This window comes from Schistocerca nitens, chromosome 8 (genome assembly GCF_023898315.1).
Source record: "Schistocerca nitens isolate TAMUIC-IGC-003100 chromosome 8, iqSchNite1.1, whole genome shotgun sequence".
In the NCBI taxonomy this organism is placed as follows: domain Eukaryota; kingdom Metazoa; phylum Arthropoda; class Insecta; order Orthoptera; family Acrididae; genus Schistocerca; species Schistocerca nitens.
Window position 1 is genome coordinate 435,599,367 of NC_064621.1, and position 20,173 is coordinate 435,619,539.

At 41.4% G+C, this 20,173-nt stretch overlaps 1 protein-coding gene across 3 annotated transcripts in view; it reads right to left on the reverse strand.

Moving 5' to 3' along the window:
• LOC126199377 (la-related protein 1B) overlaps positions 1-19,901 on the reverse strand; it is a 139,847-nt gene extending 119,946 nt beyond the window's left edge. For all 3 annotated transcript variants that reach the window (XM_049936291.1, XM_049936292.1, XM_049936290.1), the window contains exons 1-2: positions 19,743-19,901; positions 18,795-19,426 (exon numbers count right to left, since the gene is read on the reverse strand). In XM_049936291.1, coding sequence (XP_049792248.1) covers positions 18,795-19,374 — 580 coding nt within the window. In that variant the 5' untranslated portion in view covers positions 19,375-19,426; positions 19,743-19,901. The remainder of the gene's footprint in view (positions 1-18,794; positions 19,427-19,742) is intronic.
• Between the last annotated feature and the right edge of the window lie 272 nt (positions 19,902-20,173).

Genomic DNA, 20,173 nt, shown 5'->3' on the forward strand with positions numbered 1-20,173 from the left:
ATGTACTAGCTGATGCACTGACCCGCAAAGGCGCCATCATGATGGAACTGGACTTCTAAGCACTAGTTCTCGCTCAAGACGTGAACATAAGTTGAAGTCCTTCCTCAGTGCCCCATTACTTTCGAAGATTCCACGTCTCGCACTACCAAACTCAAACGTGATATTGTGTGTGACAGCTTGTGACGTCAAAATTTCAACGGGTGGGCCAACAATCTCGCTAATACAGTCCTATAGAGATGTTAAGACATTGGAAGTGCTGGATGACGCCGCGTGGCTAGAGGCGCCGTGTCACGGTTTGCGAGGCCCCTCCCGCCGGAGATTCGAGTCCTCCCTAAGCGCGCGCGCGCGCGCGTGCGTGTGTGTGTGTTACGGTAAGTTAGTTTACGTGGTGTGTAAGTCTAAGGACCGATGACCTCAGCAATTAAGTTCCTTAGGAATTTACACACATTTGAACATTCCACCCCCCCCCTCCCGCCACAGATAACTGTTCACCAAATCAACAACTGTTGAAGTAACGATCGCTAGAAACGACGTGACTCCACAGTCGAGCATCTACCTGTCAAATAAGCAATTTGAACCGATTCATATTGGCATGGTTTGCCCGTTAGCGCCGCCAAAACACACACACTATCTGATGGGGATTGACATGTTTTTCATGCTGTCGGGAAGTTTTTGCAGTGGGCGACGCAATAGTAACGACCATCTTCAAATTCATACAACGACGATGGACGGCGTGTTTCTTAGTGCACTCCACACTACAATAGACAAGGACAGGAAATTTGAGTCCCATCTACACAAAACATTAGTAACGTTGTCGGGTATGAAATTATGCATAGCAGCCTACCAGTCTCCTGCTAGTAGCATCACTGAACGCCTCGCTGCTCTTGCTTCATTCAAAAATCATGGCTTCGAAGATTGGACAGACCGTTTGGAGCAGCAACTCGATGCGACTGCTTTCGTGCATAGACAAACACTCCGACTGCCCGGTGAATATCTAGCTGACGAACGGGATGCCACTACTGAGCTTCTGACTGTGCAGTACATGTGTTTACAGATCTATCGAGTACTGACCGCAAAGCTCCAGTCACCTTGTGTTGGTCAATGTACTGAACTTGCGCAGTGAAATAAATAATCGTCAGTAGCAGTTTACGTCGACAGGATAAAATCAGCTTCCATCGCACAACGAGATACCCAGGATGGCGCACTGCTAACTGGTGTCTGCGCCTAGCTTTGCGCACCAACGGCCTGTCTGTTGCAAGATTGATAAGCACAAATCCAAAGTGCCATAGGCACCAAGGGGGAGTGATGCAGTGCGATGCGCTGTTCCTGCATTTTTCGTGTTTGACGTTGGCTACTAAAATATTTGTTTGTTATTTCTTTATTATTTCCTACAACGTTTCTCGAATTTACCTTTTCGCTTCAATTCCTTGTAAAGAAAACTATTTAAATACGAAAAGAATGTTGGGAAGAACTGAATCTGCCGGAATCTGGAAATACCTGAACCATTTAAAATGTCAGGGTTCATATTTCATAATTCCACTATTAGATAAGGAGGAAATGCCACCACGGACCAAGAACTATGGCTACATTACAGAACAAGCCTGTTACGACAATCATTATTTCACAGTCACATTCCTTGATTTTTAACAAGAAAACTGTCACTTTTCAATTTAATCTAGACGCTACTAGTCAGGATATCACCGAAAGTTATCACATTCGTCAAATGAAACCACTGCAAAATCATTGAGAAAGATATATTTGACAAAATTTGTATACTTAACCGACAGCGAATATCGAAAACAGGAAAAAATGAAGAATCGCATTCTAATTGACTCGTCGTGTGGAAAAGCTGGAAAAGGTAATTATGTCTGACAGGAAAGATTGTTCCTATTAAAAGTGTTGCAAAGCAATCTGAGAAGCAACACAGCAGCTAACAAGCTCCAGACGAGGGCAATACACCTAGCTGGGCAGTTAGCCGTATTACGACTACCTCTTAACGAAGCTGCATCTTGCCACCATCGCCAGTGATCTTCACGCCTAAGCGCTGCTTCAAGAACGCCAACTCCATTACACACAGTGACTTTTACTCAACCTGCGCAAGATCTGCAGCTAGATGGCTTAGCGCGAAGGCCGTCGCTAAAGTGACGTGTTTAAAAGTGTTCGTTCTTTATCGGAGGAACAGCATTCAGCTAGTTAAAATGAACGAGATTATACATAAAAATAACACCCGGTCTTCTCAAGTTTCGGTACATGGATCTTCTCTACACAATTTTTGGCCATCAGTGTGTTTCTACATCTGGCTTCCTAGCTTTGTTAAAATTGAGTACGAAACTCAAGAGGCTGGCTTTGTATTTCGTTTCTTTCAGAGTCGCAAATGCAAAGCTAATCCAGCTTCCAGCAAACAGTTTCATTGCTATACAGGGGCTAACAAATTCAATTCTAGTCGTGTGATTTTAAGCTCATGGCCATATTTTGATGGATTCGCCAAAATAATTTATCATTAAACTAGGAGGGTTCTTTCTCCCGTCCTCTCCAAGAACGTTGTCTGCCATTCTGTCTCTACGTCTCCATCGTGTTGGACTGAACGACATCACACTTTACACAGGCGCACACGTGTGACACAAACTACTCTGCAGCTGCACAAACGTTGTGTCAGATTCGCTAACAGCACTTCTAATGCAACAACATAAAACTTACGACGTTCATGTGTTACCTAGGCATGACACACCTGTCAAATTATTCTTTTGATACCTAAAATGGATCGTATTAAACTCCAAAGTTAAAGACCATACAAAAGTTATGGCTTTCACGCAAAGCTCAGTGTTCGATTCCCGCTTGGATATCCTGTTCCGCAACCTGCACTTAAAGAGATTCACCTCTGGCAAAACTCTGTATATCAAAGAGTCTTTGCATTTTGGTTATTCTACGTTACGGGGATAAGTGAATAAATTAATTCACAGTGGAAGACAGGTCGTAGGAAGTGGTGAAGTCAAATTAACACTTAGACTCTGTATAGTTCTGTATAAGATACAAGTTTTGAGTCACTGTGATAACTAAGACTGCATTTTAATTCCTGAAGTTTTAGACTTCTTACAGCATTCGTCTATTTTTGCAAATGTGCTAAAGACCCAGCGGATGAGTGCCCTAAACCTTCATACTGGGGTCAATATGACCCCATAAGAGAATTGGAAATATGTATCTCCGTTGTTTTCAGAACTATTATTTTCAAAACGTGCAGCTTTCATCCTCTCAAGTCAATTGTATCCACTTCTGTTTCGCTCATTTTTATATTTACAACAGATTCCAATTTTTTTCACGGTCTTTGCATTGAGTACCACTGGCATCAATATGACCAACTTTCTTTGTTTCTAGACGTAACATTTATGAAACAGAATGACGAATTCTATGTTGACTAACTGTTCCAAAAAACTCCTGCAACAATAAAAACATGATTTTATACTTATTTTTGTAACCATTGTTGGAGTTTCTTGCATCAGCTGTTGTACCCTTCCTAATACCACTATGGTCAATATGACCCCATAAGCACATTGCTTTTGAAGCTTTTTTTTCTTCAAAATGTGCCACTGTTTCTCGAGTCAGTTGTATCCAGTGATGTTTTGGTCAGTTTTATATTCACAACAAATAAAAATTTATTCATTTTTTTCGCACCTACCACTGAGATTAACATGAGCCCAATCTAAATTTCTGTTTTGTTTCTTGAATGTAATATTTATGAAAATAAAATCATTAAAGCGACACTGAACAGCTGTAATGTTTTTACGTTAGTTCATTAAAATAATGCCAACATAGTGTAAATAACTGGGGTTTATATGACCCCAAAGGTACTCAGTGGGAGAACAAAATCGCAGTAGTACTAGTAGTACTAAGATTAAATGTCACGCGAACATACTCTACACGGGCGTCAACAATCCCGACGAGACTAAATAACTCCCATTTTCGTACATCACTGAAGTAGCTGTTTTCAGCCACAGGAAAATACAGTAAACTTCTAAACAAAGGAGTTCTTCCTTCTGGAAAGTCAAACAGTTAAGTCAACATCGACATAATGCCAAGAGCTAATGGCGGTAGAGCTAAATAGCAGCTACAGACTGGCGATAATGACTGCTTTCGAAACGGAAGTTCAGTGTTATACAACTACATCCACCCACACTATTTGAAGTTTTTTACAACACCTCCGTTTTTACGCTGTCGTATGAACGACTGAAAGTATTACATACTTACAACACGCCAGCATTTCCGAGACAAGGAATTTGACCTTAGGTAGACATATATAGCATCATCGAAACAAAACTGTCACCAGAAATGGATAACATATCGGAATACCCACGTTAAGATCTCTGAATGGCTTATATTGGGAAACATATCAAACTGCTTTGCTTTCTGGGGATCGATGCATACTCTGCTGCACTCAATTTTTAATGCCTTTTCAACCATTTGGTTTGCAGGCTCTTTCCTTCACAAATTCATAAATTAATATGTTCTGACACAATACATTAGAAGTGACTGGCACGATCTTGTGCGTAATTATCCTATAAATATTTACTCAGTCCAAAGAAAGTTCACAAATGTGGCTATAATTGGTAAGAGAATTGTTCTGATCTATGAGAATAGTGCGCTGGCCCTTTGCAACTACTACAGAAATTTTCAAAATAAGCACTTAATGTACACCATATGTACAGCCCCCAACATAAATGAGAAACTATTAGACTGGAATTTTCTTTACAAAATGCAATTTCACAGTTACGCTACAAACTCTCACGCACCCCTTACACCCCAAAGGTGTAGCAATTGTCAATTAGGACCAAGAAGTGAGCATCTATAACTTGACCGGGAAAAAACTTCCATAATATTCCGTTTATGTTAATTTACGTGAATATTTTCCATCTGAAACTCGGCAAGATGCTATAATCCCATTGGTCCATCCCCCCCACCTCCCTCTCTCTCTCTTACAGATCTGCTGTTTATTGTTAGTAGTGTTACCTGCATCATGTGCGGCCCAAAAATATCAGTCTTCTTTCAGTGTGCCCCAGATAAGCTAAATGTTGGGCACCTCTGTACTACACCTTCTTTTCGCGACTCCACTACTATACAGTTTCAGAAGCAGAAACTCGGAATGACAAAAATGCTTCCGAACATTTCGTCATTTTCGCTGGGAGTTTAGTCAAATGCGTATAGGGCTGTTCGTCAGGTAAGCCAACAGCCTTCCGATTACCTTGCACTACACATTCATTCAAGGAATGTTCAAAGGCTGACCTCAGTAGCACGGTAAGATTTGATAACGCTACCGATGAGATTTAAAGGTAGTACCGTCTGAAGAGGGGATAGGCGCCGCAAAATGTATTCGGAGAGGAGGGGAGTCAGCCTTTGAAATTGCCGCTTATTATGTAAAAAAGTTGCTCAGTTTTGAGATATGTCACGCCACAAGAACTACATTTTACAGGTGCCAAAATTACTATATAGGAAAGAATTTATGCTTACCTATTTACTTTTCAAGTATATGAGAAATCTGTAGCGAATGTGACTTTGCCCCCTCTTTGGAAACTTATGAAGGCAACAGTACATCCATCGCTGAAAATCATTAAGTAAACAACCAACAATAGCTGTATTCATAATTGAATCTTTGTTCAGGAAGCATTTCAAAATTTACGCACTTGTTTATACGATTATAAATCCAAACTAGTCATGACAACATTTCCCCTAAAACATTTATGTATACCAAATCATTGTCCGCAGCTCGTGGTCGTGCGGTAGCGTTCTCGCTTCCCGCGCCCGGGTTCGATTTCCGGCGGGATTAGGGATTTTCTCTGCCTCGTGATGACTGGGTGTTGTGTGATGTCCTTAGGTCCCATAGTGCTCAGAGCCATTTTTTAATTAAATCATTATTTCCTGCCATTTTGTCATTCTACAGGGTGTCAAGTGTAATGTGAGCACACATTTTATAAACTGATCAAGATATTGAAACAAAACTTCACAGTAAAACTTTTAACTGCAATGTTTGTTCATTTCACAGTGCTATCAATTTCAGGGTTATGATTCCATATTAAGACACCTCGTACAGAAACAGGGTGTAATCTTATGATCAAATTTAGCTGCTTTCACCCCACTATACTGTAACAGGAAGTACATTAAAATCACAGAAACGTAAACTAATTCAAACCAGCACCAGACCAAGATGTTGCCTCAGCAGTAAGGAAACCAGTTTATGGAGTAAACCCACCAGCAATTGACAACTTCCTATGTAGTTCTTCCATGAAGCATAACAACTTAAAACAAGCATTTCTGCTTCAATAGTGAACAAAATATTTCTAACAGCTGGTAAAAGTAACAGTGATGCATATATTAACGACCTCTTTTGGGGGAAAGGTGTTTGAAAGTTTGCTTAACATCACACCAATAACTGTTGCCACCGGGTACTTTGGGCCATCAGAGTTTTTACAAGGCAACGAAAGTGAAATTGCCGTGTTTTAAGCCATTTTTGTGAAAGGATTCACTTGTGATTAATCTCCTTTCGCAACATTAAAAATGCCGCTAAAAAGTATTTGTTTCTATTTTAAAAAATACTCTGCAATACCCCATCAAAGTTATGATTGACAACATTATACTCGCCCCCTTTGCGGCCTGTTATTTGCCAAAAAAAGTGCCTCGATACCTAGAACCGTCATTAAAATATTGCGGAACGCGGATAAGCAGCATTAAAGTTTCGCATGACCTGTAAATTTAACGCGAGTTGGTATGGTTCTGAAGAAAGTATCGGATTGGCGACATACCGAAAGCGGGAAGTTTCAAAATACCTGGGTAGTTACGACTCGCTTGATAGCGGGCAAACTGCTATCTGAACGAGCGCGCACTGCGTCCTTGAGGGCAAGTGGAGAGGCTGGCTTCCCGCGACATGTTTGTGATAGCTGGCGGCTGAAAGCGGGCTCTCCCGTAAGGTCGTGGCTCTCTGCCTAGCAACAAGAATAGACGGCACGGCACGCACACGGGGCGGGCTGGTCCGGTCACTCCCGTACGTGCTCAAGGTGAATTTCTCCGGCTTGCTACGGCCGCTCCAGACAGCTCGAGGCATGGGCGTGTACCCGGCACCTCCCTAGGCGCGAGCACACATGCCTGTCTCACACGATGGCCCCCTTCCCACTGTCATGTTTCCTCGGCAAAACAGATTCTTCGTTATACTTCTGTGTTTGCTGCCTGAGTCCAAACTGTCAAGTACATCCCCCGTTATGTCCAATGCAATGGAAATGTAAACTCAAACGGTAAAACTGAAGATCTTAAGAAATAGCAGAAAGCCATTACGGGATTATTTTTTAATAATTTTATATTCACGATTCTTGTATTTTTAAATTCAACTTTCTGTGAAATTTATTTATAAATCTTACAGAGCAAACACAGATTTCAACTTTATATGTCTAAATTAATGTGTATAAGGATTCTGCTAATTTAAAGAAGTTAACTGTTCTGATGCATCTGAACTGGAGGTGTGAGAGAGTGAGAGAGAGAGAGAGAGAGAGAGAGAGAGAGAGAGAGAGAGAGAGAGAGAGAGGGGGGGGATGGGGGAGAGAGGGGGGGAGAGGTGGGGGAGAGGGGGAGAGAGGGAGAGAGAGGGGGGGGATGGGGGAGAGAGGGGGGGAGAGGTGGGGGAGAGGGGGAGAGAGGGAGAGAGAGGGGGGAGAGAGAGGGAGAGAGGGGGGAGAGAGGGGGAGAGAGGGGGGAGAGAGGGGGGAGAGAGGGGGGAGAGAGGGGGGAGAGAGAGGGAGAGAGAGGGGAGAAGGGAGAGAGAGGGGAGAAGGGAGAGAGAGGGGGGAAGGGGGAGAGAGGGGGGAAGGGGGAGAGAGGGGGGAAAGGGAGAGAGGGGGGAAAGGGAGAGAGAGGGGGGAAAGGGAGAGAGAGGGGGGAAAGGGAGAGAGAGGGGGGAGGGGGAGAGAGGGGGTGGGGGAGAGGGGAGAGGGGGGAGGGGGAGAGGGGGAGAGAGGGGAGAGAGGGGAGAGAGAGGGGAGAGGGGGGAGGGGGGAGAGGGGAGAGAGAGGGGGGAGAGAGAGGGGGGAGAGAGAGTGGGGAGAGGGGGGGAGGGGGAGAGAGAGAGAGAGAGAGAGAGAGAGAGAGAGAGAGAGAGATATATGGGACGGTAAGCAGAAATCGGGGTGGTGGTAGTGGTGGAGGATATAAGTGGGGTGCTATCGAGAAGGAGCGTCAGGTAAAATAGAACATGCAGTGAAGGAAGACAGTGAAGAGGGAGAAGGAGGAGGAGGAGGAGAGTGGGGGAACAGACAGGAGAGGGGATTTTGCGATGAGGGGGACTGGGCGGGCAGTCAGAGGGCGGGGGGAGGGGGCAATGAGGGGGAGGGGGCAACGAGGTGGGAGGGGGCTATAGCGGGGAAGTGAGGGAGGAGAGTGGGGAAGGGACTGCGAAGAAACGAGGAGGTGGCAAACAGCAGGGGTAGCGGTGAGGAGGGGGTGGGGGAGGCACGGAGGGAGCGATTGTGTGGTGAGGAGGCACGGAGGGAGCGATTGTGTGGTGAGGAGGCACGGAGGGAGCGATTGTGTGGTGAGGAGGCAAGGAGGGAGCGATGAGGGGTAGGCACGGAGGGAGCGACGAGGGGGGAGGCACGGAGGGAGCAAGGAGTCGTAGAGGGAGCAAGGAGGCAAGGAAGGGGCGAGGAGGGAGCGAGGGGGGGGCATGGCAGGAATGAGGGGGACCAAGAAGTTCCCATAAATCAGGATGGATACTGCAGTGATGTATGGGGTATAGTTTTCACTGTGTGGTATTGCATTCTTGTGAAGCAGAGAAATTATTATACTGATTATATTAAATCTATAGTTCAATCTTTTCAGATATACCAAATATTGGCAACTGTGATCATCATCATTAATAGCAGTAAAATATAATCATTAATAGCAGTAAAATATAATATCTATATGTGCAAATTCAAGGTTATGGTTTCATAAAATAGGTGAACACATGACCTGCAACCGTATGTTCTCCCGTTTTTTTCCAAGCAAATTTCTGCTCCCGATACAGATATTAGGCTTTTTGTTAGCCTGTATTTGGAATTACTTTATTTATGTGTACTTCGTGTTTAAGCCAAATCACAACTTACACATAAGCTAAAATCGTACAGACTGTATGTAAAAGTCATGTACCCCCCACCCCCCCATATGTCAACTATTCTCTATTTTTTCTCAGGCTTAAAATTGAGAACTAAAAACTAAAATTTGGACTAGTTGGTGAAAAGTCAGAAAACTGCACAGTTTAAATCATTTTTTGATGAAGTAGTTCACATATTAATTCCCGGATGTCACTGTCCAAAGGAAATGATAGAAATGTGATTTAACTGCCGAAATATTGTGCCCATTGGACACTGATATCCAACCATTCACCTACTAACTATCTCATCATGAATTAAGCAGGGAGAAGTTGATGAATCACACATCCCTGTCTATTATAAGAGCAATATAATTTCACAGAAATGTTGTTTTGAACAGCACTCTCCTTTAGAATAGTTAAAAGTAGAGTTTTGTGGGTTGGTACCTAGGAGGCTACAAGAAACTATACTGAATGTAGGCATACCAGTTGCACACAATACACCCAAGACCTGCAATATCAGTGAATTTGATTGTGGTCAGATCACAGTTATGATCCCTCAGTTTCTCTCCGCATGACTGATTAATGGTGTGCCTCCATGTATACAACAGAGTTGTTGATTGCACTTCATGCACAATGTTTTGGTGATATACCGAACTGTCTCCTGCAGCTGCTGCCAGCTGTGCAGTTATGCTTACTCACTGCTTACTAACTGCCGTACAAAGCTACTATTCATAGCTGAGTACTACTCCCTGCACCAACTATGCCCTCTTATGCTCATTTGTTTTTCAAAGCTTGCATTGTTATTCTATGAAACACACATTCTCTCCAGGTTTTCCAGCTGTGATAAGTGACATATCTGCCAAGACCTTAATTGATTATGTTGCACCAAAAACTTTGTTGTGTGAACAAAAATGCTGGTCTCAGCAGATCAATTATTAATTCATGGTGGGCAACCACAACCTGTAAGTAGACATGAAATCCAAAACTACCTTCTAATGATGGAGTATAGAAACCACCAGCTCACTGGCACATAAATGCAACACATTACAGGGAAGATACATTAAGGTGGACTCAAGAACACTGTCATTTGGCGTGAAAAGCAAAAAGCATAAAATGGGTTCTCTGCACTAATGAATCACAGTTTCTGTTGATATGTTCCCATTGGAAGGTAGGAAATCACTAAAAATCCTCTCAGAGATGATTTATCATGTTAAATAGTGTATCATCAGGCATGTTGTGTAGGAATTCACATGTAGTGGATATTATTTAAATGGAATAAAACTGAGATCCTTATTTATTTGTTATTGTGTCTCACAGCTAACAGTACATATCTTACACTGCAATCATGTGCATCTGTTCGTCAACATCACCTCACCTCACAGGTGATCAGATCCATCAACACTACAGGTGAACTATAGCTACAAGAACACAATGGGTGACCTCTTACGACTACTTGGTAAAAAATTAATTGCATATAATCAGGTCCTGGGATCACATATAACTGACCATTCACCACTCCACCCTGTACCAGTGGCATCATTTGAAGAGGTATGGAGTGTGACTCAGTGGATCGAAGCATACCTGGGTAGAAGAGGAGAAAAGGATCAGCGGTGTACTTTAAGTTTTTCGTGCAGGACTGTTGTCAGCACTTGCCGTGAGGCACGATGGGAACGAATGAAAGTGTGCCAGCTGTTTGTGTTACACAGCTGATGAGAGTGCAGGAGGCAGACGACATGTTCCAAAAGTAATACATCTGGAAGAAAAGATGAAATATTGCTGTAAACGAGGATTACAAATTTAATTGCTCCTTGTTTGGGTTACAGCTCTTTATACTGAATTACTATCTTCAAACCAAGGACAGCTTTGCAGACTCTGACATATTCAATAAAAGCAGTGAAATATTTCTCTGCTCCACATTGCTATGCCATCAACCTGCACGATTCACTGAGTAAGTGGCTCAGAATTAAATCATGGGAGAAAGTAGGTGGATCAATGATTATTAATATATCAAAGTGTGTGTCTATTATTAATGAAAACTGACGCATCTATCTTCTCACATGATTAAATTAAAAAAGCACTGATGCACTTACTCAAAGTGACAGCTTTCTCTGTACTTCCAAAAGATTCCATCCACGCAAACCTTTGACTCTCACAGAGTAATTTCACCACTATGTTTGGTTCATTTTCATCTTTCTGCAATTAATCTGTGAGAAACGCACCAATGAGCGATGTCACCATGCAGAATTAAATCACTTAAATCCATAGTAAAAAAAAAAGACTTTTTATGAAAGTTACTAATACATTGAGAAACAGCAAACAAAATAATGGTTTAAATTCTGGCACTAGAAAGACAATGCCTCTGTTCTTGCCTCTCATTCATTATGTCAAAGAATCATCCCTCTGGCTACGCAAAACTGACATGTTCCCAAGCCATGAGCAGTAGATAAGCACCACCACGATTGCCACTGACCCTAACATAGACTTTAAATGTCTAAGTCCCATACTACAAATCCAGAGATCCTGGTTTCAATACCAGTAAATGTAGGTCCGGGGTTCAATCTCCAGACGCGACAAGAAGTTTTTCTGTCATATTTTGGCTTTCACCTCACGAAATGACTTGTTAACATGGAAGATGTGAAGCTGTGGCAAGGTATATGTGGTAAGTTTAACTTAACTGTAGTTCCACCTATAAGACAGAGCAAAGGCCAGACAAGTGCAATGGCACACCACCACCAATAAAGCAACGTGGCATTCAAAACAACATTTGGGTCGATAAAGCTTTGCCTTTATGGAGAGGTATCTGCTTAGCATTCTCTCTCTCTCTCTCTATCGCGCGCGCCCACACACACACACACACACACACACACACACACACACACACACACACACACACACACACACACACACACACACACACACAGGGAGGATGGTAATCAACAATGGAAACAGACAAATAGTTTGGATGATTATTTTTGCCTCAACATTAAATTTTGTATTATGAATGCACTGACATTGAGCTCATGTTTCAACACACATTTAGAACACATGACTGGAGCAATGGTGAAACAGTGCAATTTTGTGCAAGTAATGCACCACAACCTCACAGCTTAACAGCAGTGGCATGCACAAATCAAGATTCTGTATGTAACAGGGAGAAATCCAAACAAAACCTAAAATATGACATCATACAGTCTGTATAATCCGAGTCAACAATTCCCAGATACTCCAGTCGGATAAGCCAGTCCAATTCTTTAATATTAGCCATGACACTTAAAGAATGTTACGCAAAAGCTGTCATTTTGGAAAGCAGATCTGGTAGTATAATAGGCTTCACATATAGTGGTAAATGGAGAAGACCAATACAATTCCTTTGCTGAGGATGCAATATCTTGTGTTTATGAGTTACTGCAGAAAGGAGCATTTGATACTAAACAAGTCTTGACACCCTAAAGGAAACTCTCGTCAAAGACAGTTTATCATCACTAATAGTGGTTCTTCACAATCTACGATTCTGCTATAGAAATTTTTGAGGCTAGAAGTTCGGAGAAAAGACACACATTTCAAAGTAGGATACTGTGGTGGAAATCAACCAGATGGCATAGCTTGATGACAAAGAAACAATGGGTAACAGACTACTGCTACTGCTAGAACTAGGTCTAAATGCTGGTAGGTGCCTTAGAAGATTTTCTCCTGCTTTTTAAATCAAATATGACCAGAAACAACAATGGAGAAAGGGGATTATAATGCATTCACAAAAAATTCTAGTAGAATCACTGATAACACGGATGAGATAACCAGGAACTACTGAAACTCATCACATTCCTCAAAAAATTCTTTAGCCAAAATGGCGTCAACTTTGGTAATGCAAAATGTGATTCTCATCAGTGCTGCATTGTCAAGGTAAGTGAGGGTATTAAGAGTACAGTTTTTGGAATTAATTCACTCCATAAAGGATAATTTGTGGATATGAAATCATTGATAAATGTGCATAGGCATATTCCATTACCTTTTAAATACAATTTAAGCCCAACAGTGCTGATAAAAGCACAAATTAAAAATAACATTAAAAAAGAAAAAATTCTACTAGTAATTTTAAATACCACTCTTCACTCTCTCAACAATATGTTTTTGAAAAAAATTGTTATCACAATTAATGCATAAGTATATTAGTATCACATTGGATCAAGTGATCTACTGATATGAGATACTGGTTTCATCTCAACACCATTAAGTTGTGGTGTGTGACAACGTGTGCAAACAGGAAGAAAACAGAATACTGGCAATGTTATATTTTAGATATATATTATTTTCTGGACTAGAGGTTGTGGTGGAAGACAGATTTGTGGTGTAGCACAAGGGTAGATTATGTTGAAAAATGACAATTCAGTATGACTTGGCAAAGCCACTGAATGTGAATATGAAGCCTTAGTTGTGAAATATTGGTCCTCAGTGCAAATCTGAGACAAAGGCTAGATCGAAAGGTGATTGTTATTGTGCTGTGAAGCAGCATCAGATGCATCATTTTATACTTTGTGTTACTTCTGCTTGAGTAGACCGATTCAAAAACTTCATTACAAAACTAGCAATATTACTAAAAAAGAATCACATGGATTCTTCAAGCTCTTGCATCCATAAAATTGTCATCAAACACCAAACTGAAGTCAGCTTATCATCTCTGATAGAATTCCATTTGAAACACATTAATGGCCTATTCGTAAGATTGTGTGTTCACTTAAATGCTGTAATGAAGCTTCAAAAGGAAACTTCGAACAGTTTAGAGCTCTACGGAAATGTCATTCCTAGGTCTCCGACCAAAAAAGATCAGAAAAGAAGTGAAGACATAACAAACAACAGGAGTTCAGGATGTTGTGAAAGGGTAAAGGCTCTAAAATAGAGACGGTAGGACGTATCACTATTTTTCCAATATTTTTCATGTAAATATGTTCAATGGGTAAAATCCACTTTTTGCACCATGAAGTACAAACAGTAACTGTTGCTTTCTGTATCCCCCCCCCCCTTTCCACAAGTCATTGGAGCCCACTACATTACACCATGGACATTTCAAAATGGCAAATGCCATAACATCAACAATAACAGTCAGTTCCTCACAATCATAGTAGCTTTGAATTTCTGAACCCAACAAGGCAAGGAAGCAAACAAATTTATTCAAGAAATATGCCATCAAAAAATCCTGTTCCCTTAGTTCATCACTTCTCTATGAGAACCTTTCCATTTAAGCTACAGGAAACCACAATACTTACTATCAATTTTATGAAAAGGGTAGTTGCTGTTAACTACATAGCGGAGAAGCTGAGTTGCAGATAGGCACACCAAAAAGACTGTTGAAAAGTGAGCCTTTGGCTAACAAGGCCTTCTTCGAAATTAGACAAAACACACACACAGCTGCCAGAGACTGTGGTCTCGTGTGTGTGTGTGTGTGTGTGTGTGTGTGTGTGTGTGTGTGTACTAATTTCAAAGGCCTTCTTAGCCAAACGCTCACTTTTCAACAGTCTTTTTGGTGTGCCTATCTGTGAGTCAGCATCTCCACTATATGGTGAACAGCAACTAACATTTTCGAAATATTGTTACATTTCATCTTGGGTTTTATAATATTTACTAAACTGTTCAACACTGTAAAAACAAAGGAAATTCCTGACGTGAACAATGCTTAACATAAGCGAAATACAACCACTCACTTATATCAGACTGATGTGTGGCGCAAAAACACATGTAACTGAAAACAATATATATAAACATTAGCTATATTTTTTCTACCAAAAGTACATATATTTACTCACACAAACACACAGAGAGCCAAAAACACACTTCTGCAGTGAGACTGGTTATTGATCATCGATTTTTGAGAGAAGGTGCCAGGGCAGATGGAGGTGGGAACTTTGTAAGAAAAAGCACATGATGCAATAGGGGATAGTGTGATTGTGCAAGGCAAGTCTTTTGAAAGGTGACTCAGCAGCTACATAACAAAGTGAAATTATTTCTGAGTGTACAGTTTAAAAAAGATGTAGAGAGAGGGAGAAAAAGGAGAAGGGAGGGCGGAGAGGAGGAAGGCAGAGACGAGGGAGGGAGGGCGGAGAGGAGGGAGGGAGGGATGGAGGGAGGGAGCAAAGACAGTACAGAGCCAATTCACGCATGCTTAGATCAGAGAAACTTGGACTGGAAGGGAGTAACCAAATAACCTGTCTCATGAAGCAGTTGTTGAAGTAAAATGTGTTGTGGAGTACATGTTCAGCAACTGACTGGTCAATTTTTCAGTTTGCTACAGTTTGGCAGTGGCTATTCGTGAGAGTAAAGAGTTGATTAATTGTTCTGCCCACACAAAGCTGTACAGTAATTGCACCTGATATATAAAATTGCTGCTTTCAAATGTGGCTCTGCCTATTATTGAGTAGGAAATATCCCTGAATGGAGGTGGTGGGTGGGTGTACAGACAGATCTTGCACCTGCATCAACCACAAGGGGTGACCCATGGGATTGGTGTCTGAGTGGATATATCAAATTCTGTATGTCGTTGGAGGGGGTATTGTCTACCAATACAGGCTCTGGTAAGGTTATTGGTATATTTTGACAAGTCCTACTTTCCATTGCAGATGTGGTGTACACGGTTTGGAAAGTTTTTTTGCGGCAAAAACATTTCTTCGTCAGGAACTCCACTGACAACAGCCAATTGAAAACCCCACAGAACATTATTTAATGCAGCTCCAGCTTCCCTCCAATCATCATCATCCTCCTCCTCCCATCCAGTTGTCCCATGGTTATCGTTCTGAAATTCCTCACTAACCTAGCCTCACATTGCTTTGCTAAATCCATTCCCAGTGAGAGCAGCATCACTCCTATGGAACACACAGCTCCTCAAAACATGAAATCCAAATAATATTTACTAATTATTTCTGTCATCTCCCTCCTCACACTGCACTCCTACCTTTTGTCTACTCTACAAGCCAGCCCCACAAGTCTCTACAAGGGGTCACTTTGTGGCTGAGTACAATGCTCCCAGAGAACAGGCCTCTGTTTTTGTTGACCAACACCTTTGAACTATTTTCAGAAACCTACAGCCCTACATTCAAGGCACTGCTCAATTCCTTTGCAACCTTTCCACAGTTCCTATTCCATCACCATGAGACTCCTTGTCTGTCACTGTGGATGCCGTATCTATGGCTGGCTTTTCCAATGTCACTGTCATACTAAACCCACCACCTCTTTCCTAATCCTCCTAGCCAACCACATCCTAACCCACAATTATTTCACTTTCGAAGTCCAAATCAATGTACGAATCTGTTGTATTGCCATGTGTACTCACATAGTGTCATCCTAGGCCAACTTATTTGTGGACTAACTGGAGGAATCCTTACCACCCAGTCAAAATCTAAACCCCCTTGTCTGGTCTAGATCCATTGAGGACATTTTCATGATCTTAACTCATGAAAGGGACACCCTTTGCTTTTTCCTCCATAGCTTCAACACCTATTCTCAAATCCATTTAACCTTTTGCCTTTGGGCCATTGCCTTGTGGGCAATGCAACACCCATCTCTCTCTCTCACCACCACCGTCGCCACCACCACCTACCGAAGTTCCAGTCATAGACATTTTCTATCCAATAAAAGGCAGAGTTGGGTGCGAAAGCAGCTATGTTATATATTGACTACTGTATAGAATTCTATGTGGACAGGACAATTAACTATTCATCTGAATTGGCATCACCAAACTGTAGTAAACCACTGGCCTGACCATCCTGCTGGCAAACATGCTTGCACCAAAACCTAAATGACTTCAACAGCTGCTTCACTACACAGACCATTGGGATACTCCCTTATAGCATGGGTTTCATTCTATGTGGACAGGACAATTAACTATTCATCTCAATGGGCATCACCAAACTGAAGTAAACCACAGACCTGACCATCCTGCTGGCAAACATGCTTGCACCACAACCTAAATGACTTCAACAGCTGCTTCACTATACGGACCATTTGGATACTCCCTTCCAGCGTGAGTTTCAATTAAGTACACAAGTGGCAATTTCTCTCCAGCATGGCCTGCACTCTCACAATCCCCTGGCCTAAAACTTCACTAATTTGTTTTCCATTGCCTTGCCTTACCCTTTCCCTTATCTCTTCTGCCCACACCATTTGTTCCCCACCCAGAAATGCAGATTGTGTACGGGTTTGATTGCAATGACACAGAGCAATTGCAGAAAGCAGCATTACTGCTTATACTTATTAGTACACTAGCACACAAGCCGTCAATACAAGAACTTTTGATTTTCATTTCGGTCATCTGTGTTCAATAGTGGGATAAGAATAAAAACATCAGCAAGTTTGCTTTACAAGGGCTCTGGTGCTTACACATATTACAAAAATGTGCCATTTCATTTATACACCACATTGAAGATCTCTCCTTCGCGTGTCGTTTTTAGAACAGTTTGTTATGCTAAAGTGGCAGTAAATGCAACTTTGGTATATAAAACCTTGCCCCCTCTAAACATGTTGGTTGAAACAGAATGATATTTTTCTGAGGAAGATTTATAGCATCTGCAGCTGGCCTTATTGATATAATAAAGTAAATTTTGATCTACTTAAAGCTTCAGAATAAAAAATAATCCTCAAAGACTACAGGCAATACACTTCCCCTTAGGAAAGAGAGGGCTATAAGTCCTATATTCCATAAGGGAGCTAAGTATTCTGTTTTTCAATTCTTTCCCTTGAAATGATCTTTGAAAGAGAGAGAAAAGAAGTAATAACTTTAATAATGCATGACTAAGCTGCAAATACAGTGAGTCAAGTGTTTGTTTTCTGCTATGCTTATTTTTAACTTTTCACTGGATCTTTCTCATTGGCTCAAATGTGATAGCCTCCTCCCCCCTTTCCCTTCCCAGTAATCTTGGTTGTGGCGACAAACCAGTCTGTAATGCAGTCTGAGGTCTGGAATGGGTGACAAAATGGAAAGCTGTGAAAGCCAACGAATGCAAAGTAAAAATGTGGTAACAGATCTTTTCTTTTGTAACAGACTAAGATGTACAGCCTATCTACGCCATACACTATAGTTTTTATCATACTTCGTGATAAATTAGGGAAAAACTGTAATACACAACAGAAATCTGCATTGTGGTACATGTCTCACACATCTGATATGAAAAATGTGAGGGCAGTAGGGGGAGGGGGGAAGGGAGAGCACTATGTAACTCTTATCCAAATTGAAATAGTATGTCTTGTCTTGGAAGTGACAAGGTATAGATAAATAAATCTTACTTCAATACAAAGTGTCAAATTATACATTCAACCATATTTGGCAAAGAAAACTATGTGCTACTACCAGAGCACAGGGAAAGTATACTGAGTGTCGCAATTTACGATAACTTAGGTGAGTAGACAACACGTAAGCCAGTACTGTTGCAGTTTTTTTATACCCAAGCACTTTCCTCTTCCTACTTCGTAGTAGAAAGAATTCTTAAAGTGGTTGGGATTAATATTGTCTTAATAACCGAGACTGTTCAAACAATATGCCTATAAAGCAGACAAGATCGTATTTTAAAGTGTTAACTTTTTATGAAGAGTAGTTGGCAATCATAGGCCCTATGGAACGATGTCATTTAAGCGGAATACACATTATGGCTCCAGAAAATCCATACATACATTCAAAGCAACTGAAAACCTAAATATTTTTGCAACTTACCTTGTTGCTGCGGCTGCAACACTCTCCGCCCCGTTGGCGAATTTGATTGGAGCATACTTTGCGACTTGCTTTCTAACTTTCCCGTAATCACTGATGCAGCATTTCGGTTTGCCGTCCAGGGGTTAACCTTTGGAAGAGGAGCTTCGACGTACTTTATCTTCTCAGGAACTTTTTCGTCCTCTTTACAACCGCCTTCATTTTCTGAGTTTCGTATATCGCCCGTGGTCTCTTCGTTACATCCGGCGTCAGTGCTTCTGATGCCACTCACATCAGAAGTACTCACATTTTCGAGCCCTTCTTTACTTGCAGTAACAACGCTACAGCTCTCTCCATCACCACCGGTAGCATGGTGATCTGTCATATGAGACTGCTGTTTAGTCGATTTCTGGTAACAGTATTTACCCACAGCCGGCACTTCCTTCGTGTTGTGTTCTTTCGTAACTGTATCTGAAGTTTCGCCTATATTTTCTTTATTACTGTCCGCAGATTTGAAATTAAGCACCGCATGCGCATATGATGCGCCAGCACTCTCACGAGCCTGTGAGCAGTCATTGGAATTAGCAGCCACTTGTGCCGCCATATTGATTATTATGCCGCAACACTAGCACGGCCACGAGGCAAGACGCAGTTACCTGCCAATGTAAGAAAACCATCATAGAAGCCACAGGCATTTCTAATAATAAAGGAAGCAATTTATGGATTCCTAAACTGAACGAATGGTAGAGCATTTACAGAAAACAGACACGACCAATAAAATAACATCATACAATATGTTGATGAAGCACAACTTTTGTAAATAAACAAACACGAGACGTAAACATAAAAACAAATGTGCGGATTAAGTATCTAACGGGAAATAATGATCAGGTTACAACAAATATCTTATTTTCTAATGATCTAAGTAACAAAAAAATTTCAAAGCTATTTCTTCCATATAAAATAACTTACGTGCAAGCTTTAATAGTTTTAATTTCAGTAAAAACTGCCAGACAAATCTACTGCCTCCGCGCTACACGTCTAGACACTGAATTTACTGTTAGTGTTCGCATGATGCATGCACTTTCTTCCTCGTGGCTTGCATCCTCACCCAAAACACATGGATGTTGACTGACGCCACTCAGCTCTCCTTCACTTGTGTGTCGCTAGATGTCGCAAATGTAGCGGTACATATATCCTAGCATCGGAGTTCATTACAAATAATGTATCATCATCTTTAATTTCGAATTGAACTTTCCTTGTGATTTAACCACAGGATTACATTTATTGTTGCCATTTATTGTTTAGAATATATCACAGTGTAATAATGTTTTTGCTATCGCAGTACTGCCACCATATCAAAAATGTCAACACTGACACTGAATTATCACAAGACACAACGG